Below are 15,399 nucleotides of genomic sequence, written 5' to 3' on the forward strand. Positions count from 1 at the left end.
GATAGGATAGGATAGGATAGGATAGGATAGGGAATAGAAAAGCACTCACTTTTCATGTGGCTAAGTAGGGATGATCCCTGGAACCCTATACTTCCCCAATACTACCAGAACTGATTCCTTACCACTTCCAAATGTAACCCTCACCTTTAGAAAAAAAAGGAGGGGGCAACTGGAGCAGTAGCACAGTGCAGGGTGTTTGCCTTGCTCATGGACAACCTGGGACAAACCCAGGCTCAATCCCTGGAATCCCATTTGGTCCCCCGAGCCTGCCAGGAGAAATTTCTAAGCACAGAGCCAGGAGTAAGCTCTGAGAGCCATTGGATGTGACCCCCAAAAATTAAAAGAAATGCAAAATGGAGCAAGGAAAGCCTCTTCAACAAGTAATGTTAAGACAGCTGGTCAGCCATTTGCAAAAAAAGAGAACTTAGACCCCCATCTAACACCATGCACAAAGGTCAAATTCAAATGGACTAAAGACCTTGATATCAAGTTTGAAACCATAACGTATACTGAACAGCATATTGGTAAAGCACTTCATGACAGACTAAAGGCATCTTCTAAGAGGAAACAACACTCTCAAAAAAAGTAGAAGCAGAGATAAACAGATGAGACTATATTAAGCTGAGAAGCTTCTGCACCTCAAAGACAATAGTGCCTAGGATACAATAACCACCCACAGAATGGAAGAAACTATTCACACAATACAAGGGGCTAATATCTAAGATATACAAGGCACTTACAGAACTTACCAAGAAAAAAATCTAACCGCATCAAAAAATGGGGAAAAGAAATAAACAATTTCTCAAAGAAGAAATACAAATAGCCAAAGGCACATAAAAAAATGCTCCACATCACTAATCATCAGGGAGATGAAAATCAAAACAACAATGAGGTACCATATCACACCACAGGGTCTGGCACACATCACAAAAAAACAAAAACAATCAGTGCTGGCGGGGATGTGGACAGAAAGGAACTATCATTCACTGCTGGTGGAAATGTCTAGTCTAGCCTTTATGGAAAACAATATGGAGATTCTTCAAAAAACTGGAAATTGAGCTCCCATATGATTCTAGCCAGATTCAAGATTCTAGATTCTAGCCAGAATCTAGAACCAACCAAGATACCCTTCTATAGATGAATGGCTAAAGAAACCGTGGTACATATACAAAATGGAATATTACCCAGCCATCAGGATAGATGAAGTCATGAAATTTTCCTATACATGGAAACTATTATACTGAGTGAAATAAGTCAGCAGGAGAAAGAGACAGAATAGTCTCACTTATCTATCAGTTTTAAGAAAAATAAAAAACATTATTGTAACAATCCCCAGAGATTAGGGCCGGAAGGACCAGCTCATGGTATTAAGCTCACCACAAAGAGTGGTGAATGCAGTTAGAGAAATAATCACACTAACAACTACCATGACAATGTTAATGAATGAAAAGAAGTAGAATGCCTGTCTTGAATATGGGGGGGGGGGGGTTGGCAATGGGGAACATAGGTGATGGAAATGTTGCACTGGTGAAGGCAGGGGTGTTCTTTTTATGAAGAAACACTCAACTACAATCATGTTTGTAATCACGGTGTTTAAATAAATATATTATTAGAAGAAAAAGAAAGTGGGGGGCTAGTGATAGCACAACAAGTAGGGCGCTTGCCTCGCACATTGCACATCTGGATTGGATCTTTGGCATCTCATATGGTCCCTGAGCCTGCCAGGAGCAATTTCTGAGTGCAGAGCAGGAGTAACCCCCGGGCGTGACCAGATGTGGCGCAAAACCAATAAATAAATAACTAAATAAAAGAGACTCAAAGTAGGGGCCAGAGCAGTGGTGCGAGCGACAAGGCATCTATCTTGCGCATGCTAGCCTAGGACGGACCTTCGGACCTTTGTTGGTTCCCCCAGCATCCCATATGGTCCCCCAAGGCAGGAGAGATTTCTGAGCACATACCCAGCAGGAGTAACTCCTGAGCGTCAATGGGTGTGGCCCAAAAAACTACACAGAAAGAAAAGACTTGATGTTGAGAAACTATATAGAAAAGAACTGTTAGGGCTATATCAGAGATACCATAGGGAGAGGAGAGTAGTAAGTCTTTGCGAGCAAGAGGAGATGGGAATTGGTGCTCAGATTCATCCTCTGCCCTTGAGCACAAGTGGCTGCGGCATTGACTTGCTTTTTCTTGTAAGGTCAGAGGAAATCATGTCTGCTAAATGTTGGAGAGGGTGGAGGTGCCAGGAAAATGGAGACTTAGATCAGATGTTGAGAACAAGGACTGCTGAGCATGGCAACAGGAAGAACAGCTGTGTGAGACAGAATAAGCACAGAATCTGCTCAGGTTGGACATCACTGGGTGCTTCTGTGGGAGGAGAGCAAATGAATGCTGTTGTAGGTGTTTAGTTGAGCGCTTTATAGGAAACGCGACCGGATAGTGATGAAAATTGCAGGGGCCTGTAATGTAATGACAGCCAAGGACTATGATTACCTGATGAGCTGGAGACGGGCAGGTAGAATCAGGGACTCCACCTCCCAAGGAAACTAGTAATAGGGAAGGAGAGGAAATTCACCACTTTACTGGCTATGCTTTTCCTTTGATAATTCTTGATATCAGTAAAGAATTGCTTCAAATAGGGGCTTCTAATGCCTGTGACAGGTCTTGGTTCTTAGCGTTTTAACATACTGTGATTTCATCTCCTTGGAAGCTGTCTCATTATTCAATACTTGTTATGATCACTTCAAACTGTGAAGATTGACATATGAAGAAATAAAAACCTTATAAAATCATGCTAACAATGCACTTAAGTTATTCATCTAATAGTTTCTTCTTTGGATGAAATGACAGCGTGACTTTCGATGGCAATTTTCTTTCTTTTTTTAAAAGAATGTTATGGGTTGCAGTGAAGTTGGTGCATTTCCAGGGGGGGCAGGCAGTGATCCATCTTTGGAGGGGAGATTCTGACTTTTTGAAAGGTTTTCAGTCTGGAGCACATTTAACACAGGGGTTGTATGAGACCATATCTCAGTAAACAGGTAGAACATATTTGATTTTCTATTTGCATTCTAGTTTTATTTATGTTTGAATCAAACAAACTTGTGATCTTTGCTTAAAAAATATAGCTTCCCTTTGTTTACCATATCAATTGACATTGGACTCCATACTTATGGATTCTGATATTTTCTGGGGAAAGAGTAGGATTATTAAAATTTGGGAGCTAAGTTACCTCCCACACATGTCTTCACTTACAGCATCCTTGACAGGTGGCCATTGGCATGTGTCTCATGGGAATTTATAAAGATTTATTATCTAACCTTAATTAGTTTAAAACACAGAAACACACACTTGCCTTTCAAAGATTTCTGCCAAGAAGTTTGAAATTCCTACTGACAATCTAAGCACAAGGAAGCCACAAGGAAATGTCAGAGCTGAAGCTGACCCTGACTCCCAGATAGGAACACATGATGAGGCAGAAACTGGATGCTTTGATGAGAACTGGCAGAAAGTTCAACAACACTTTACATTTCCAATAGTACTGTTAAAAATATGAATTTATATTTTCCATGATTAGGACTGAACCTTTCCATAAATATATTTCTTACCTGGAGTGTCACCTAATGATTAAAGTATCATAATTAAGAAATCTAACCAAGTAAAATGTTTTATTTTTATCCTTGAAACATTTTACTTTATATTTGTAATGCCCATAATTATTAGTCATATGCAAAATATAGCATATCTGTGTGAAGTATTTTATTTATTATATGACATATATATATTTATTTATAATAGAACTTGACATATGTCTAATATGACTCATATTTAAAAAATTGGGTATAATTGGTTTATCATCTGTCAAAACCTTTGTGGGCCTGGAACGCTCCAGAAGTCCTTACCTTTTTTTTCCCCCTTCTCCCTTGGAAGTCCTTACCTTTTGTTTCTCCTTCGCAGTCACTGTTTGCTTGGAGCTTTCCACAAGATGGAAAAGTGCTTCATGCTTCTTGGTACTCGCCATTAATTTCTTCTTAGCCTAGGGTGAGAAAAATACAGAAAAGAAGCAGAAAAAGACGTGAGGAAAGAAGCTTCTGTTCTTGAAATGGCTGTGTTGAAGGGCTAGCTTAAATAGTTGTATCCTTAAGTTCCTTATTTTTTGCCTTAATCTCAAAATCTGCACAAAATGTCACAGAAGTAAACATTTTTGTCTTGAACCATTTTGTGCTTTTTTCCCATTAAGTTGTGTTTCACTCAAGAGGATCATTCATTTTGCTAAATGCCTACAAACCTCCAGCTGCCATGATGGAAGAGACTGACTTTACCAAACACACAAATACATATTATGCCCAATAAAAAATTACCTGAATCATTTTTCTTAGTTGTTGTCTTTTTTGGGTGGTCCTCAAGGGTCACTCCTGACTCTGTGCTCAGGGGTCACTCATGTTGGTGCTCAGGGAACTATATACAGTGCCAAGGATTGAATTAGAGTTAACCTACCAAGACAAGTGTTTAAACTCTTTCTTCTATCTCTCCAAGTCCCACAGCATTCTTTTAACTCAAACTAGTCCACAACTGTGGTTGTTTTAAGATTTTTTTTTCCGGAAAACTTAAAGCAAAGAGACATTCTTCTATCAGACTTTATAATTGGGCATTTATCTATCATAGAAATTTGCCTGCATTTCTATGGCAGACAAAATAGGATTGAGGTGTCCAAAGAAAAGTTTTCAAGTCCCCTTCTCTATTGATGCACAAAACCTTGTAGCATGTTATTGTTTCCTGGTTATCACAGCTCCAAATTAACAGAGGCTAGTCTGGGGATTTTATACAAACTGAATTTGCTTTGAATTGAATACAACTTGTAAGCACTGATTGACCGAAGGCTGCTTGGTTTTTCACCTCAAGGTGGCAAAGACTATAACTCCAGATAATAAAGAGGAAAGCTCTACTGTTTCCAGAGGGATAAGAGGCAAAACCTTCTAAACAAATTTCTCTGAACAGAGGAAGTAAACCTGTAAAAAGAACTCAAGAAAGGACGGGTTATAGGACCTCTTTCTCCTCTCTCAGTTGATCACATGCCCGGTGAAAAATGAGAGGCAAAAGCATTTGGTCCATTAAGGTTTTCCATTTGTGCTTCTAAAATAGACTGCACTTCATTACTGATATGATGAATACCGTGGATTGTAACTGGGGAAAAAATTATTATAGTTCAAATTTATTATGTTCTCTAATTTCTCTGTCACTCTTCATTAAAAAATCAAATCATTTTATTTAGTAAAAGTGCTTGGTAGAAAGTAGGAAATAATAAAAGATACTTTTGCTGCTACTGAGCACAATTTCTCTCTTTGGCTTTATTCTGAACTTCCTTTAAAAGCCAAATATTTTAGAGAAAGTACTTAAAAAAACAAATGATTGAATACTGTTTTATTGTTTATAAAATTCTTTTTGTTTGTTTGTTTGTTTTTTGGGCCATACTCATTGACAATTGGAGGTTACTCCTGACTATTTGCTCAGAAATTGCTCCTGGCTTGGGGGTACCATATGGGATACTAGGGATCGAACCATAGTCCATCCTAGGCTAGCGCTTGCAAGGCAGATGCCTTACCTCTAGTGCCACCACTCTGGCCCCTTGTTTATAAAATTCTTAACTACTTATTATAAAAGTAATTTTCATGAGCATCCTTTAACAGTACTATAACTATAGGTATAGAAATTTATTCATCTCAGCATTTTCCATGAGCACCTTTTGTCTTGTGAGGTTCTTGGTTCACCAAAAACTTCAGGAAGAACACCAAGGCCTGAAATGGGGCATCTGTTTTGCAAGCATCTTTGGTTACTGGACATTAATGGCTGTCTAATTGGAAAGTTCCAGTAAGAGCTAGAAAAAGGAGAACTTTGACTTTTGAAACATTAAGTTCTCTTAAATGGATTTTCTTAGCACTAGTTTTTTTTTTCCTGCTAGCTTCTTCTTTCTGCTCAAAATGAAGTCTTTCCTTGGTTAGAATATTCTAGAATAATCCCTGGCATACATATGTGGTTTCAAATGTTATTTTCTCTGCTAATAAACTGATAACAATATGCTTTAAAAATTCTCACACAAGATCATAATTCTTATCCTTTTTTAGTTTTCTGAAGATAAAATACTTTAGTTATATGCATCTATGTTATCTAGTCAAGTTAATTTTAAATTAATTAGGAAGCTAAGAGATGTTTTAGAAAATGGGGCAGAGGAGAACTGTATGTACTTGGGGAATCAAGATATATACATTGCCTCTCACTTTTTGCTACATACCTTGTATGGAGCTCTTTTTTATAGTGAGATAAGAGATCAAAAACTCCCTTCCACAAATAATAAAACCTAAACTCAATCGTTTTTCCTTGTCCTAAATTCTAACTTATACAGGGAGGAAACCTATGTAGTGCAATGGTTAAGAACAGTGACCCTGATCCCAAGGACTAGTAATGATTCTTGGTTCACTGATTTACTAGCTTTGTAAACTTAGGAAAATTATTTACCTTTCTGTGTGTAGTTTTGATTCCCTATGCAGTTCTGTAAACTGGGAAAGCAAAAGGTCACAAACCACACTGGGTTGTTGTGATGATTAAAATTAACATTTGGCATGAAGCAAATGCTATATAAATATAAGCTCTAATAATAACCAGTCAGAGCCCTAATTTTCTACTGCTTGGAGTGGAAATATATCACTCTAACTTGAGTGAGCAAATCATTTTTCCCTTTATTAGCACTTAGACTAAAACAATTGTTAGATTTGTGCAACAGCAAAAATCTTCACTTCTTCACATTGAGTTTACACCGTAATATTTATATATACTTGCCTTAATTTGTTCGTTCCAGTTACTAATAACAAGATTTGCTGTTTTTTCAACTTCATTATCAAGCTATTAAAGAGAAAAAAAGATGAGTATTCTTTGTTCTTAAAGAGGTTCAGGCTTATTAATTTTGTCATAAATATCTTTCCTGAGAAAAAGTAATCCAACTATCTTTCCTCATCTCAATAACATCTTGACAGAACTTAGTATGAATGCATTTGATGAAATAATTCTTTTCTTTTCTTTACTTAAACTTTTTAATAATGAAAATGGCCATAACTGAATATATTCTGCTTAAAGGAGGATCCTGGATCATTTGATAGCACTTTTGTTTCATTACTTCTTTGGCATTATTCCCTGTAGCCAAAAGTAGCACCAAAAGTTGGTGCTAATTTTACTAAATGGTCTTACTGCTCTTGAAGTAGATGTATCTTTAAGTTTCTTTGTTTTTCTTTTCTTTTTTTTCTTTTTTCCATTTTTGCTTTTGTTTTTGGGACACAGCCAGTAGTACTTGGGAGTTACTCCCAGCTCTGTGCTCAAAGGTAGCTTCTGGTGGGATTGGGGATCACACCTGGAACTACCCTGTTGAGCTATCTTTATGGTTCAAATTTTTGTTTGTTCGCTTTTGTTTTGAGGTCACATCTGGCAGCACTCAGGGGTTATTCCTAGCTCTGCACTCAGATATTGCCTCTGGCAGGCTCAGAGGACCATATGGGATGCCAGGAATCGAATCGGGTTTGTCCCAGGTCAGTCTCGTGCAAGGAAAATGCCCTACCACTGTGCTATCACTCCAGCCCTATGGTCCAATTTAAAGAGAGTAGATTATTTTCTTGTTTGTATGAGAATGATCTGGTAATACTCAGCAGTGCTTAGGGGGCTACACCTGACTAAGGAGCCATACATTTCAAATCATGAGTTTATTGTCATCTCTTTAGTGCTAAATTCTCTAATACAATTAGGGACAACCACAATAGAATCAGATGGATCTATGTAATCCTCAGAGACAATAAGGCTTAAATTAAGGCAAACAAAATTTTCCCTGAGTTACAGATTTTTTTTTTCAAGACACATTGACCATTTATCTCTCAACTACTGAGTTCTAGCAACAGTGTTTTTTTTTTTCATTTTGTCAAACTTAGAGTATATGGTTTATTGTAACCAATATAAAGTTTTATATGGATATGCTACTAATATGTTGAACAAAGGAACTAGAAAATAATTGAATCCTTTAACTTTTCTAAGAGTGTGAGGCAGGATATTGGGGTACAATGCTATATAAAAGGGGCAGTGCTGAAAAGAAAATTATAAACATAAATCACAATTTAGGAGACAATCCTGATATTTATGGTACTGTGATCATCATTTATAGTAATATAACACTACTAGTAATATTATGTGGTTGAAAATTATTTTGTAGTGAATGAAATATAGACTATAAATATAGTTTTCTTCCTTCATTTTTTTTTATTTTGGGCTATACATGGTGTGTTTAGGCTTGACTTTGTGCTCAAGGATTACTCTTGGTAAGTGTTGAAATGCTATGTGAGTTGTGTGCAAGATAAGCACCTTTTCTGCTGTATTGCCTCTGATTCCTAGACAGTCCAGTATTTTGGAAATTTTTCAGTTGTTCGCAAAAGAAAAGACTTTTAGTAATCACTGAAATTTTCACCCAACATTCTAGTTCTAAGTTGATCAACCCTTGTGGTAAAAATACATCTCTGACCTCACCAACACCGTCTATTTCCTGACCCAATTAATGAGCCTGAATACATTTGAGACAGTAGTGCTTTTATTTCAGGCCTTCATGTTGCCTGAAAATACAGTTCAAGGCACTTAAAGATTGTATAAAGCATAAATAGAAAAAAAAGTGAGAACAAATAAAACTGTTCTGGAATAAAGGTCTCACAAAAAGACTGGAGCATGTCTTCAGGGACTATACCAAGTACTAGCTACCACCAAATAATTAATTGTTGAGTTCTTTACTTCAATTTGAAGATGGTTTAAGGATTATGCTATCAATGCTTTTACCTTTTCCCCCTATATTTTAATTACTTCATTTATATACTATGTTTTACAATACAGTTGTGGTGTTTTTCAGTTACAAAGATTTTTGTAATTGAGTTTCAGTCATACAATATACAACACCCTTCACCAGTGCAGCATATTTCCCACCATCAGTGTCTCTAGTTCCCCCCACCTTCCCTGCCCTTTCCCCGCCTACTTCTGTGTGGCAGATGTTTTTATTCTTTCTCTCTCTCTCTCTCTCTCTCTCTCTCTCTCTCTCTCTCTCTCTCTCTCTCTCTCTTTCTCTTTCTCTCTCTCCATTTTATTTACCTTTTAGGCACTGTGGTTTTTAATATTGTTACTGAAAGGGTATCATGCATATTATTTTATCCCCTTTCAGTATCCAGTTCTTGTCCAGCGTGATCATTTCTAACTATCATTGTCACAGTGGTCTCTTCTCTGCCCTTATTGCACTCCCCCATTATTTATGGCAATTTTCCTACCATGGACTGGTCCTCCTGGACCTTGTCTCTATTATCTCTGGATATTATTACCATATTATCTTTTTTTTTTTTGTATATCATTGCTTTTTCTTTTCTTTCTTTTTTTTTTTTTGTTTTGTTTGTTTGTTTTTGGGCCACACCCGGCAGTGCTCAGGGGTTACTCCTGGCTGTCAGCTCAGAAATAGCTCCTGGCCGGCACGGGGGACCATATGGGACACCAGGATTCAAACCAACCACCTTTGGTCCTGGATCGGCTACTTGCAAGGCAAATGCCGCTGCGCTATCTCTCTGGGCCCATCATTGCTTTTTCTTAATCTCAAGACAGTAGCATGAAAAAACATTTCCTTTATAGTTTGTAGTCAGAGGCCTGGAGGTTGCTTAAAGAGCTGACTAGAATGCATGGTTTGCATATAGAATCCCCAAGGTTTTTTTTGTTTTGTTTTGTTTTGAGGCCACATCCAGTGATGCTCAATGCTTACTCCTGACTTTGTGTTCAGGGATCATTTCTGTCTGGCTTAGGATATGAAATAGGGTTGTGAGAATTAAAATCAAGTTGGTCATATGCAAGGCAAATACTCTCTCTACTGTACTATTGCTCCAGCCCCAGAAACCTCACCACTATTGCCTATAACTACACAGCTCTGCGAATACCGCTAGGAGTAACCCCCAAATACCAAGAAATAGGCTTGGTATAGCACACAACCAGTTGTGCATCTAAAACCCAAACATATCCCCCAAAACGTGTTTATAATTATACTTACAAAAGGAGATCTTATTCATTGGGGGCAATAAAGAATATATACAAAATATAAAAAATAACTTCTAATTAGACTAGTTAGAAATAATTGTTAACATTTAGATTAGGGTACTCTAAGTTTTTTCAATGCATATATACACATATCTCTATCTCAAAACTGAGATATAAGATCTTATTTTCTGCCTGTCTTTTGATATACACTGCACAATAAAAAATACCCCATAACAAAATTCTTCTATATATTAAGTTCCTAGTGCTTGCTTAAATTTATCAGAATCTATTTTGCATGATGAAGCTTTCAGCTTTTTACTATGCAAAAAAAATTTATCAAATATTTATATACATAAATGTTTCTGTTTGTGTTTAATTTTTATGGTAAGTTTCAGAAGACTAGTATCCATTTTATATCACCTACTTTTTGGGCCTAAAACAAAAATGTTTGATCTTGCTTATACAGGAAAAGAAAATTCTGACTCACTGATTTTCTCTTCTTCTCATGTACACTCAGGACTTGATGAGTTGGTTTTATTGCTTCCAACTCAATTGCCTTGCCAAGTTTTCTGGAAATAGAACATAAAAGATACACAAGTATAGTATTTGGATTTATATCAACTTTCCAAATTATTTTCTGGGAAAATAAAATGTGTCACAGGATAGCTATTCAGTGTAAGTTTGAAGTATTTGTAGCACACCAAATGTTAATATTTTTGATCCTCCTGGGGACTGGAGCAAGACCACAGTGGCAACACTTACTGATGCAGATCGGCTGCTGATTTCATTCCTTCTGAGACCCAGCCCCAAGCACTGACGAGACAGCTAGAGGCAAAAACAGGGGCAAGAACAATGTCATTCATTTCCCAGTAAATGCTGAGAAATAAAAAAAAAATCACATCACTCATTCAGCAATTGCGCTCATTCCTACCTATTTCAGTACCCCCATGAGATTAAATGCTTCCTACATATTTGCAAGTGAGTCATTACATAAATGCCCCCGACCCCATCATTTATTATTTCAATTTGTATTTCCCATTCTATGCATGGCTATAAAAAACTGGGGAAATAAAATCACAAAGAGTGAGAAGACCTTTAAAACACACATGAGAAAAGTGGCTAATCTTATGGGCACCTCATTTCACAAATGAAGAAACCGAGGCTCTGAGAACTTAAGGGACCAAGGATATAAGAGTCTTTAGTGGTATTCTGAGCACTATTCTTGTGGTGGAATCTAACTCCTGCTCCTTCCGAGATTTTTAGTACAAAGGTTTAGATATCTTATGGTCTGTGAACATTATCTCAATCTAATGAAGTGAGAGCACTACCCAGAGGGAGGTGCAGGAGGTTTAATGCTATTTTCTCTCTCTAAAGGATCATAGTTCACATCTCTGGAGCTTTCAAAGGGGAGAATAAGCTAAATTGTATTGACAGAATACAGGGACCAAGGCTGAGGTAGATTTTGATAAGAGGGACGGGTCAGATTCTTGTCTTCTTTTAATTAGTAGTACACAGAGATACAATGGGAGGATTAGACCAAATGATGCCAGATTTTTTATGTCTCCAAAGCAAGGTACAAAACAGATCAAGGAGACAACTGATTATAGACTTTTAATATTAAAATTCCAGAAACATTAAGATTAATCTCTATTGAGCCAAGGATATAATTTAATGATGAGTCCTTATATGTGTAAGACCTTGGTTTGATCGCAAGCATTAAAACTTACATAAAAGTAAAATAATTGAAGGAATCTATAGCAATAAAGAAGGTCAATTATTACTTGGAACTGGAGAGAGGAAGGATTGTGAACAGGCAGAAAAAACCTTTTGGTGTGAAGTGTCCATGACTTGATTTCGTGAGTAATTATATCTGTCAAAGTTAAACCATGTATAAAATCCAGACACACTTTAGGAATCTCTACCATTAGCCCTTCGTAGTAGCAAAGCACAGTAAACCCAATGTGCTGATGTCAGAGTGGTCTGTATCTGAGTCCCTTTGTTCTGTTTTGTTTCTGGCCACACACAGTGGTATTTAGGGCTTGCTCCTTACTCTGGTCAGAAATCACTCCTGGAGGAGATTGAGGGACATATGGAGTATCAGGAATCAAGCCCAGGTCAGCTGAGTGCAAAATGAGTGCTCTAGCCACTGTACTATCTCTATGGCCCTATTTCTTGACTTTGGAAGTATCTTTTCATGACTTCCATCTACTGGGTATTTTAAAATCAAAATTAGACACAATTATTAATGTTCATTGTTTCTGTGCTAACCCTTGTTAACCAAACATTCTGGTCATGCCAGCTCTTTGGGCCTGCAGTGCTGTATAGTAGGATTAAAACATAAAACACATACCTGTCTATTCCTTCTTCTTCTAGAACCAAAGCCTTGATGAGCACATAGGGAGATTTGATTATATTCTAAGTAATAAACACACTTCTCTTATTAGCTCATATAATTTTTTACAAAATATCATTTGAGATAGATTTAGAATAGGAATTTAAATTCCTATTTTTGATAGACATGTAAATATTTATCAAAAGGAGGTAAAGTAATGACCCTAATTCATCCATCTACCCAGTTGTTTTTTGAGGAAGTATAAAAATGTGAGTTTCTAAATTCTTTTTAATTTTTTCTCACTTTCTACTCCCATCAAAAGAAGAGCAGGTTGACAAAAAAAAAAAAGAAGCTCATACTTTGTAACATAAATGATTACAACATGATTACATGTTTTGATCATTCAAAATGAAACAACATGATTTTTTGAGAGAGCTCTTCTCCAGAATTACAAGAAACAGAATATAGAAAAAATGTTTTTTAAGGCTCATTGGATATTGCCTGTAGGCTGGGGGAAGATAGAAGTCAGATTCTACTATAAAAGAACAGAGCCTCAAGCAAGAACCAGTTCTATCATATTATCCTTCTAGTCCAAATAGTCTCACTCCTAGCATGTCTCAGCTTCAGAGAAAGGAGGTTCCTGATAGATCTATCTATAAAACAGATACTGTGATGAGTCTGAACTGAATGAGATGAACAAGATTTTGTTCAAAAAAAAAAAAAAAAAAAAAAAAAGAAGACCAGGCAATGACAGTGTCAATGCAGAGTAACATCTACAAGCATTTGTTAGGACTTTTTATAGTAAATGATCACCAATATCCCATTTTTAAAAGTTCTTCCCTTCTTCAAAAGAATTAATTGCTCCTACTACTGCAATTTTAGAAAAATGCAGAATGATACTTTGTCAGCACAGTGTGTTCATCTTTTTTATATACGTTCTCATTAGGAACTGGAGTGATAGCACAGCAGGTAGGACATTTGCCTTACCATGTGGCCAACCGTGGTTTGATCCTTGGCATCCCATATGATTCCTTGAGCACCACCAGGAATCATTTCTGAATGCAGAGCTAGGAGTAAACCCTGAGCATAGCTGGATGTGGCCCTCCAAAAACCAAACAAACAAAAAAAAAAAACCATATCTCATTATCATATTTCTTACACATTTCCATGACATGTGTGTGCTCACTCCATCAATAAAAAAAGGAAAAAAGGCACAAAACAGCAAGTTATATGTAGAGGTTTCAAAGTTGAGATAAAGCAGGATTTACACTTTTAATGCCAACTGATTCCAAGGGAAATAGCATCATCAGTGTTGCAGCTCATGATGGAACAAATCTCTTCAACTTTCCAAGTCTCAAGTCTTTGTCTGCTCATAGGAATGAAGAAAAAGGCTTTTCAAGGGTAGTTGCAGTTTTAACTCATATCACAAGGTACCAGCAAATAATGACCAGGAACTACAAGCCAAACATAATGTACCTTTCATGGGCACAAGATGAAGCTGGAATTTAATGTGTCACGTTTCATTAGTTTTAGAAAAACGTTTGCTTTTATCTTCCATGTACTTACTTTCTCTTTGTGTTCTGTAATGCTTTACTCAACTTAATTGCCAGTTTCTGGAGTCCTTTGGCATAGTTCATCTCCAAGTTGGCCCTGTTAGAAAAGAAAGAGTTATGTGATAGGATAGATTGGCAAGAACTCAAGAAGAATCACACACATCTGTATCACTATCTACAACAAATACCCTGTACATGTACACACACACACACACACACACACACACACACGAGGGATGAGATGTCCTCAGTACTATGCACTCAGGACTATGCAAAGTCTATCTACATCAAGAGTCAAGAAGAGACTTTACTTTGACCACACATACACTAAAATTTCAGTGGTACAGAGGTAATCAGCAAGCCCCTTGCACAAGGATGACAAGTAAATTTGTGAAGCATTCTTATTAAAAAAGAGAGAATGACTTGCTTACTTGAAACATTCTCTTATCTTTGGGTATAATATTTAAAACATATTTTTATTTCACTTTCTTTTAGAATTAAAGTGACTGCACCCTTCCCTCAAAAGTGATTTTAAAGTCCTAACACACACACACACACACACACACACACACACACATTAATTTTAAAGATGTCTTTATGAAAGGAGAAATTTGGACATAGAAACAGACATGAACACAGTGAAGATGAAGGAAGAGATCAGGGTGAGGCACCCAGAAGACAAGAAATACAAAAGGTTGTCAACAAATCACTGGAAATATTGCAGAGTAACAATCTCCCTTACAGGCTCAGAAAGAATCAATTGGCCAATCCTTAGATATAAGTATCCAGGAATATTTTTTTAAGTTCATAAAGACTTACTCCATTTATTAACTTCTAGAATAGTAATCAAATTATTACTTATTTAATCATCATTATAAAGTCTATAATCCAATTAGTCAGCATGTTGTTGAAATCAAAATAAAATATCTGTGACCTGAAATTCCTCCATGTCCACTCTTTTATACACATATTACACATATTCTCTCTCTCTCTCTCTCTCTCTCTCTCTCTCTCTCTCTGCATTTTCACCATCCTGGAGTTTCTTTTTTAATATAATTTTTATTTTAATTATAGTGGCTTACATATCGTTCACAGTAATATTCCAGGTACATATTTACATTGAATCAGGGAAATTCCCACCACCGAATTGTCCTCTCCTCACCTCCGCTCCCATCCTGCCTCCTATATCCTCCACTCTCCCCCCAGGGGCTGCTAGAATGTGTGGTTCCTTCTGTGTCTAGTTTATTCCTTAGTGGTCTAATAACTGTTTGGTTTTGGTGCCTCCATTACTGCCCCCTCTGATTGGGAGGCAGGACTAGAAAGTTCAAGTTATGTGGTTTTGTTTGAGGAAGAGAAAAGTAATATAATGGGGTAAAAATAGACTACGCCGAATATGAGCAGAGTCATTCTAGAGGCTCTCATCCTTGGTTTGAGGGA

The 15,399-nt window shown here is 36.9% G+C and overlaps 1 protein-coding gene and 1 non-coding gene across 2 annotated transcripts in view; one reads left to right on the forward strand and one right to left on the reverse strand.

Annotated features, from left to right (window-relative positions):
* NOSTRIN (nitric oxide synthase trafficking) overlaps nucleotides 1-15,399 on the reverse strand; it is a 71,938-nt gene that overhangs the window by 29,421 nt on the left and 27,118 nt on the right. The window contains exons 3-7 of the mRNA XM_049773536.1: nucleotides 13,976-14,059; nucleotides 10,840-10,902; nucleotides 10,565-10,646; nucleotides 6,829-6,891; nucleotides 3,932-4,030 (exon numbers count right to left, since the gene is read on the reverse strand). Coding sequence (XP_049629493.1) covers nucleotides 3,932-4,030; nucleotides 6,829-6,891; nucleotides 10,565-10,646; nucleotides 10,840-10,902; nucleotides 13,976-14,059 — 391 coding nt within the window. The remainder of the gene's footprint in view (nucleotides 1-3,931; nucleotides 4,031-6,828; nucleotides 6,892-10,564; nucleotides 10,647-10,839; nucleotides 10,903-13,975; nucleotides 14,060-15,399) is intronic.
* LOC126009908 (U6 spliceosomal RNA) lies at nucleotides 14,268-14,372 on the forward strand. Its single transcript, XR_007496076.1, has one exon. It is a non-coding gene; the product is annotated as a U6 spliceosomal RNA (small nuclear RNA).

Source organism: Suncus etruscus, chromosome 5 (assembly GCF_024139225.1).
Source record: "Suncus etruscus isolate mSunEtr1 chromosome 5, mSunEtr1.pri.cur, whole genome shotgun sequence".
In the NCBI taxonomy this organism is placed as follows: Eukaryota; Metazoa; Chordata; class Mammalia; order Eulipotyphla; family Soricidae; genus Suncus; species Suncus etruscus.